The sequence below is a fragment of the Watersipora subatra genome, chromosome 9 (genome assembly GCF_963576615.1).
Source record: "Watersipora subatra chromosome 9, tzWatSuba1.1, whole genome shotgun sequence".
NCBI classification, from domain to species: Eukaryota; Metazoa; Bryozoa; class Gymnolaemata; order Cheilostomatida; family Watersiporidae; genus Watersipora; species Watersipora subatra.
This window is the reverse complement of record NC_088716.1, coordinates 14,038,741-14,047,237: the sequence shown is the minus strand read 5'-3', so window position 1 is coordinate 14,047,237 and position 8,497 is coordinate 14,038,741. Positions and strand designations below refer to the sequence as shown.

The following is an 8,497-nucleotide window of genomic DNA, read 5'->3' as shown; positions in this document are numbered from 1 at the left end:
TGACCTCCTAAAGGTCATAGTAAAGTCAACATTATATGTGGCTAAAAGCTCACCGTCCTGGAGTTTTTCATTAAAAGGGTATGCTTCAAACCAGGCACTTCTCATCAAGCTATATTGCTATGACTGCATATACTGACACTTCAACGACTTAACAAAGTGTTGGAAGTGCACTCAGAGTTGTCCACCTATACAGAAGGTAATGGTAAGGTCAAGGAAAAGTGACCACAGGGGGCATCAGGATGCGGAAATATGAACCCAACTCATCAAGTGACTATTCAATCTAGAGCTCTTTTTATGTAGTTTAACACTCACACAGTGTAGCACGAGTACGCTGGAGAGATTTATTGTAGTGCATTGGAGGGGTTTGTTTGTTATGCTAGTGGCAATTTGTCCCAACAACCATATTCAATGTTTCCTTCGGTAATCCTTGATACACAGTTCTAATGAGGCTTAATTGTTCAGACGACATAAAACTAACGCATAATTCCCTACATTTGCACCCACTTATTAAGCCTGGTTTCCATATGACAGCACAATGATCGTGCGCGGCGTAATGATCGTGCGCAACGCATTGCGTCGGGTGCGCTGCAGTGTTTCCATAGCGCGCGCGTAGGCGTCATGCTTTTAGGAAAATATGTGGTTTTCCAGCTAAACGTTTTCGCTTTCGTCATTTCCGATTTACTCTTTCGTATGGGAGACAGAATTCTTCGCGATATAAACATCATGGTGACACGCAGGCGGAGGCTTCTACTTTCGCTGTACCTCAGGAGAAGGATGCGCCGTAAAATCAACGCACTCAGAAGAATGCCCAGGAAACATGCATTTTGGATAAGTGGTTCACTCAAAAAAAGGAAACAGCTTGGCCAGTACCATACTCTTTTTAAAGAGTTGAAGGAAGGAGATCGGGACACCTTTTTCAGGTGAGTTGCGTGCGTCAGTACGTGTGTGTTTTCTTCTTTTTCATACACGCACGTGATAATAATGATAACGGTAATAATAACATTATCAATGCTGACGTACATACATACTCTAGTATCAGTTAAAAATCTGCGATGTGTTTATTGTTGCTTATCATCGTTGCTCAATTTGAAGATATATGAGGATGACACCTGAGCGATTTGACCACCTGCTCAGCTGTGTCTCACCATATATGAAAGCAAGATTCTGCCGGAGTCGTGAAGTTATCTCCCACGAGGAACGCTTAGCAATTACACTCCGATACCTTGCAACTGGTAAGCTGGAACATGATGCCTTTGATGTATTTGTATTTTATATTTATGTATTTTACTGCTGCCTAACAGACTACAATCGACAAATCTCGGCCATTCATTGTTATACACTTGAAAACATGCTTACCCTGTCTCATTCAATTAATTGTGTTAAAGATAATTGATTACGTTTAGGGCAATGGTATTTGTTGTTGCAGGAGATTCTCAGCAGTCTCAAAGCTTCAACTTCAGAGTTGGACGAGCAACAATTTGCAAGATCGTTCGTGAAGTCTGTCAGGCTCTGTGGGACTCTTTGAAAGATCGCTATCTAAAGGAACCATAGAGTTATCTCCCCCTAGAGTGATAACTGTGCATTCAACAACACTAGTGTTTCCGGTGCCAACAAGGAGCGTTTAAGCCACGCCCCTTTTTTGTGCTAGTCAATCGTAGTGATCGGCAGAACAATATAACGTCAGCCATGAGAATGATTATGAATTTCCAGTTAAGATAGTAATTATTGCTCATATTAAAAAAATGATGATTATAGTTTATTACTCTAATATACGCTTATTATTTAAAGCAATTCAATACCTACATGCATTGCAAAGGCACTGAATAGATGGTGTTAAGTAAGTGAGTTAATGCAATCAGTTACTCCAATGATATACAGCCCCCACACATGAGGGGCTGTATATCATTGGTTATTCATAGATACATGTAGATAGATAGTCATAAGGGGGTTGTATTACATTGGTGTGATGGGAAGCTAATCGACTGCCATCAACTGAAAGTATTGACATTGTATGGTGATAGAGTGATTCATTGTCACCTCAGTTCACAAACAGCCCTTGCATGTAATATTAGATTTCAATACATATCAATCAAATACATAGACTAGCTTGAAGCAAAGATGTCCACTAGTTAGTGGACATCTTTGCTTGATGTAAGCAAGCAAAAAGTTTGAACGTTAGAGTGGCAAATGTTGTTATATGTTAGATAATAATAAATTATACTTAATTATACTAAATTATAATTATTTAAAAATAAAATAGACTTTTTATTACTTTATTTATTAAATAAAGTAATAAAAAAGTAGTTGTGAATTACTTTATTTATTAAATAAAGTAATAAAAATTAGCTATGATTACAATAATTTTTTATTGTAATCATAGCTAAACAGATTATATTTAGCATTACTTGCTAATTATTTTACATTTAAACACATTTGCAGTTTCATTTTTTTTTCTTAATTCATTTTAACAAAAAACTTCTTTCATGATATGAAGTTTAAAAGTGGTAGTTGTTTGAAAAAGCTTGAAAACATTTACAGTTGTTTTTATTTTCTCTCTTCTCTTCATTTATTTCAATTACACAAAACACTTTTTATAATATGTAGTTTGAAAGTTAAAGTGGTAAATTTTGTTATATGTTAAATAAAAATAAATTCTACTTATTTCTACTAACTATAATTATATAAAAATAAAATAGACTTTTTTATTACCTTATTTATTAACAATTTTTCATTGTAATCATAGCTAAACAGATTATATTTAGCCATTACTTGCTAATTATTTTACATTTAAACACATTTACAGTTTTATTTTTTTTCCTAATTTATTTCAACAAAACACTTCTTTTATGATATGAAATTTAAAAGTTGTAGTTGTTTGAAAAAGCTTGCAAACCCTTAGAGTTGTTTTCTTTTTCCTCTTAATTCATTTAAACTGCTTAAAAATGTTTTCTCATGATATGAAGTTTAAAAGTTAGAATAGTAAATGTTATATAAAAATAAATTTTCTGTTCAATTACTATTTTATTACTCGGGCAACACCGGGTAGTACAGCTCATAGTTGATGGCAGTTGATTAGCTTCCCATCACACCAATGTAATACAACCCCAGTATGACTATGTATGTTATCTATGAGTAACTGATTGCATTACCTTCACTTTCACTCACTATCTATTCAGTGCCTTGGCAAGTCATGTAGGTATCAGGGATTACGTGTATGTCACAATTTCCATTTTCATAATTCATTTCCATATTAATTCCATTTCCCTACTTTATTTCCATAGTATTTCCATTTCCATATTATTTCCATAAAAGTTCCATAATTCATTTCCATATTAATTCCATTTCCACAATTCATTTCCATAGCATTTCCATTTCCATAGCATTTCCATAATTCATTTCCATATTATTTCCATTTTCATACTATTTCCATACTTGTAAAATAAAATTTCCAAATCCATTTCCCTAAAATTATGGAAATATTTGTTTATGGAAATGAAAAAGTAAACATTTCCATATTATGTTTAGCAATCCCTGGTAGGTATTGAATTGCTTTAAATAATAAGCATATATTAGAGTAATAAACTATAATCATCATTTCTTTAATATGAGCATTAATTACTATCTCAACTGGAATTCATGATCCTTGTTTAACCCTTCTCATGGTTGATGTTATTGATCTAGTCAATCACTACGACTGACTAGCACAAAAAAGAGGCGTGGCCTAAACGCTCCTTGTTGGCACCGGAAACGCTCGTGTAGTTATCACTCTAGGGGGAGATAACTCTATGAAAGGAACCACAGAGCAGAGAGGACTTTACACTGATTGGAGACAAATTCACTTCTGAATGGAATATGCCAAACGTTATAGGAGCATTGGATGGGAAACATGTGGCTATTGAATGTCCTAGTGGAGGTGGCTCATTATATTACAACTATAAACATTTTCATTCCACTGTTCTCATGGCTGTCTGTGATGCCGATTATCGCTTCTTAAGTTTGAGCATCGGTAGTTATGGCAGCGAGAATGATGCTGGAATTTTTAAACACTCATCATTTATACGAAAGTTTGACCATGGAGTACATGATCTTCCTCCACCCACACAGCATGGTCAGTACTCTATCCCATACTATTTGGTTGGAGATGAAATATTTCCACTTACCAGTTGGCTCATGAAGCCATGGCCAGGCAAAAATCTGAGCCAAGAGCAACAAGTGTTTAATTATAGACTCTCAAGAAGTAGAAGAACGATAGAGAATACATTTGGAATACTGTGTGCACGATGGCGTATATTCCGCCGGCCAATCCATGCAAAATTGGATTTGGTAGACCTGATTGTCCAGGCTTGTGTTTGCCTCCATAACTACCTGATGCTCACCGATAATGCTAGCTACAAGCCAACAGGCTTTGTTGATAGCTACAGCGATACGGGCGACTTGATCGAAGGCGATTGGAGAAAAGAAGTAACAGAGGGTGGTGGTGCCTTAGGCAGACTCAGACCACGACCCCTCAAACATACATATACTGCAAAGGAAATCAGGGAATGCCTCACAAGATATGTCAACTCGCCAGAAGCAGCACTTCCATGGCAAGTACAGCTTGTCACAAGCACTGGGAAGCGGCAACATGGTGATACTGTGCAATGAGTTCACGTTTCTTGTTCACTTAATTCAATCTGCGTGTCAAGTTATTTTTTATTCTATGTTTTTGAACTGTCATGTGACACTATATTATGATGTAAAACAAGTTGAAACAATACACCACAATGAATTCATCACAATACATGAAGTCACCACAATCAGACTAACTCTATTAGGATGTATATACATATTTATATATGTGTGTGTGTGTGTGTGTGTGTGTATATATATATATATATATATATATATATATATAAGCGTGTGTGTATATACATATGTATATATATATGTATAATAGATATATGTATATATAGATATATGTATTTATAGATATATGTATATATAGATATATGTATATATAGATATATGTATATATAGATATATAGATATATGTATATAGATATATGTATATATAGATATATGTATATATAGATATATGTATATATAGATATATGTGTACATATATATATATATATATATTTATACATATATATATTTATACATATATATGTGTACATATATATGTACATATATATTTATATGTATAAAAATATATATGTATAAATATATATATATAGTTATATGTACATACATACATATCTACACATATGTATATTATCCCACATAAACATTATATAGAAGCTCTAATATTATATATGCTTCTAAAGCATTTGCATGAACTGGCTAGTTTCTCCACTCCACTGCTGCTGCTCTTGCTGTTGGTACGCAGGCTCCGCAAACTCAGCGTCATCCAAAATTCTCAGGATGTCGAGTTGTGCTCGGCTTTTCACCCGTCCTTTGAGACGTCGAAGCTTTGGCACAATGCTCATAGCAAATAGTTTATCCTCATCTTCCTCTTCTGGTTTTTCAAGAGCCTTCAGGATTTGTTTATCGATCTACAACAATGAACCTCAAATAATACATAAATAAATAATAAACATATAAAATAAATAAGAAACATAGATGAATGAGTACAATTTAGCAGTAACAGATATTTCAATATGGACTACCTCATCTGCCTCACTCTCCAACTTGCTAGCCTTCGACCATGGTCGTTTTCTAGAAGAGGTATATTTAGGTTTAGCAACTGGACCAGATGACGGAACAGTTGATGGAGCTGATGGCGAAACAGGTGATGGAGCTGGAGATGGGGCAGATGATGGACCAGGTGATGGAGCAGATGATGGAACGGGTGATGAAGCAGAGGATGGGTCAGGGGATAGAATAGGTGATGGAGCAGATGACTCAGATTGCGCTGATGTCACAACTCCTCTTTGTTTGATGTGCGTGAAGAGCCATCGATATTGCTCATATTCAGAGTCTTCACATATAATGTCTTTTAGTCCAGACCCAGAAGGCCCTGCTCTTGCTCTGACATATCTATGGAAAAGAAAATAGTAACAAGTGACCACAACCATACTTCAAATACATATACTTTTATTTTACTACATTCACTAACTCACTTAGCTGATACACTTCCCTACCGTACGTGAACGCCTTATTTATTATTAGTATTACCAAATAATAATACATATACACAAGTGAAAATGAAACTAATTATTTTGAATCATTGTCACGCTTTTTTCGCATCGATTTTGTTGTCAACGATTCCTAGTAATCACCCAGCATGCCCTGTGCTAGTGTAAACATGTTAGAGTTCATGTCATCATCTTTCACTACGAAATTTTATTAATTTTTTTGGTCTCACCTTCCAATCCTCGTTCGGAACGAACGATAGCATTTCTGGCACATTGCCACCGATGATTTCATTCTATCTGCCACCTGATTCCACGCATTTAATATAAGTCTCTGGTTTCGAAAGCACTGGCTAGATTTATTATATATAGCCGGATATTCTTGAATTATTGAGAGCAGTTCAGATGTATTCATTACTGCCCAGCTTTCCTCTCCAATGTCTACGTTTTCCTTCTCCATTTTTACTGCTGCGTATTCCACTACGCTGATTTCTCGTAACCAATATTTCTCGACCGTTTGCATTATGGGATAGGTTGAAAAGGTCGCGCGGTGTATTGTGGGATATCTCATCGCACGCACCCATCGCAAGGATCCATTCTGTTGGATCCTTGCGATCAGCGTACGCACGTCGCGCGACCGTCGTGCGTTGACGTTTCCATATCACAACTGGCCTACGCACGACGTCGTGCGCCTTGTTGCGAGCCTTGCGATGGCATATGGAAACCAGGCTTTAGTTTGATGTCAACAGCTAGAATAAGAATGTTATCAGCAGTGATAAGGCTGATCTTTGATAGGCTGTAATTTGATTTAATTCATTAGGATGACCGTTATTACTAGCATTATCGTTAGCAGCCTCATATTGCGTAAGCAGCTGTATTTCTAAGATTGTCCTATATTATCACAACCCTCCCTCATCATCGCTTTCACTATGATCTGAGGCAGCTGACTCAGATTCTAAGTAGATATACTCATCTAAATTAATAGCAGCAACGAGCCGTAATTTTTGCGATGGTTTTATTTTGTTCTAGCCTGAAGCATCAAAACAGGAAATAGCCACATACATGCGCGCACCCGTAGTTAAAGCCTATATTTATGATCTTGGGTTATGAAAAAATCCATAGCAACCACCGATATGGGCATAGTTAAATGGCAATTATGGCTTTATGATTAGTCAGACACAAAAATAAACAAAACCACGTGAAAGAGCAGGGTTTAATGCACTATAAACCACTGTTTACTAAAATAGTGACGGTGAATCATGCAATAGCGTAAACCACGCTTATCGTGCTATTGTGAACAATCCAATTACCACACGATTGTACATTCTAATGGCCGGGGTCACATATGTCAGATTGTCTAATAGATCTACAGTGTAGTGCAACGAAAAGTTATTAATGGATCCAGCACTGTGAAATATGCACTAGCAACACTGGAACTGCATCCAGCACTGCTTATTGTGCAGTAGGTAATACCTCCACTACACCAATACTGTGTATTAGAAAATTATTGTAATGACCGTGATTATTATGTTGTGAATTCGGTTATTTCATTGTGTAAATGCATTTATTGTGATCATGAAAATATGTTGATTATTTTAATTTAAAAAACTCGCGATATAAAATTTCAGGTTTTGTTGATTTCAGACCTACAAATTAAACCATAACTGCCACGAACAACTTTTATCGTATTTACTAGGTAAATCAGACATGCTGATTCCGATTTTGTAATCAAAATAAAGATTAGGCCACTAACTTTCAGAGTAATAAAGGATTTTTTATAGCGTTTTAATATCGGTCTCGAAAACAACACGATCGGCATAACAAGCTCCGCCCATAAATACTTGACGTAACCTAGCTTTTTAGGAACAGGAGTTACGTAAAGATGTTTAGACCGATTTAGAATAATAGAGATGGGTGTTTTAAAATCTATTAATATCTAAATCCAGCTTTAAAAATAATATCAGTCTTTTCTGAAAGGTAGATAAGCTATTTAGCATTGCATATTTAAAAAGCGCGATAACAACGCTAGCTCGTGATAAAACCGCGCTTTTTGAGCTCATTTTTCTCGGCGTCCACCCCATTTAAACGTCATGTAACAAGCTGCGAGCAATTTTAAATAGTTTATATCCCTTTCATAAAAAACTGAAATTATTTTACAGGCTGGATTTAGAAAATAATGGGTTTTAAGACACCCATCTCTATTATTTTAAATCGGACTAAACTTTCCTAACTTCCGTTTCTGAAAAAGCTAGGTTTCGTCACATATTTATGGGCGGAGCTTGTAATGCCGATTGTGTTGTTTTCGAAACGGATATCGAAACGCTTTAAAAAAGCCTAAATGACTTTGAAAGTTAGTGGACTAATCTTTATTTTGAGTACAAAAT

At 35.6% G+C, this 8,497-nt stretch overlaps 2 protein-coding genes across 2 annotated transcripts; one reads left to right on the top strand and one right to left on the bottom strand.

Annotated features, from left to right (window-relative positions):
- Positions 1-3,852: 3,852 nt before the first annotated feature.
- On the top strand, positions 3,853-4,644 carry LOC137404811 (uncharacterized). The gene has a single exon (XM_068091041.1). The coding sequence runs from the start codon at positions 3,853-3,855 to the stop codon at positions 4,642-4,644; it is 792 nt and encodes a 263-aa protein (XP_067947142.1).
- A 656-nt stretch (positions 4,645-5,300) lies between these two features.
- Positions 5,301-6,636, bottom strand: LOC137404810 (inactive protein tyrosine kinase pTKL-like). Its single transcript, XM_068091040.1, has 3 exons — positions 6,347-6,636; positions 5,649-6,018; positions 5,301-5,534 (listed from the first exon to the last, which is right to left on the bottom strand). The coding sequence occupies exons 1-3, from the start codon at positions 6,634-6,636 to the stop codon at positions 5,301-5,303; spliced, it is 894 nt and encodes a 297-aa protein (XP_067947141.1).
- Positions 6,637-8,497: the final 1,861 nt, after the last annotated feature.

Bases quoted from the DNA above. Each gene is read 5' to 3' on its own strand.
- LOC137404811 (XM_068091041.1), top strand. From the start codon at position 3,853: ATGCCAAACGTTATAGGAGCATTGGATGGGAAACATGTGGCTATTGAA.
- LOC137404810 (XM_068091040.1), bottom strand. From the start codon at position 6,636: ATGCAAACGGTCGAGAAATATTGGTTACGAGAAATCAGCGTAGTGGAA. The intron at 6,019-6,346 runs GTGAGACCAAAA...TCTTTTCCATAG, and splicing joins TTCCGAACGAGGATTGGAAG to ATATGTCAGAGCAAGAGCAG. The intron at 5,535-5,648 runs GTAGTCCATATT...TCATTGTTGTAG, and splicing joins TGGAGAGTGAGGCAGATGAG to ATCGATAAACAAATCCTGAA.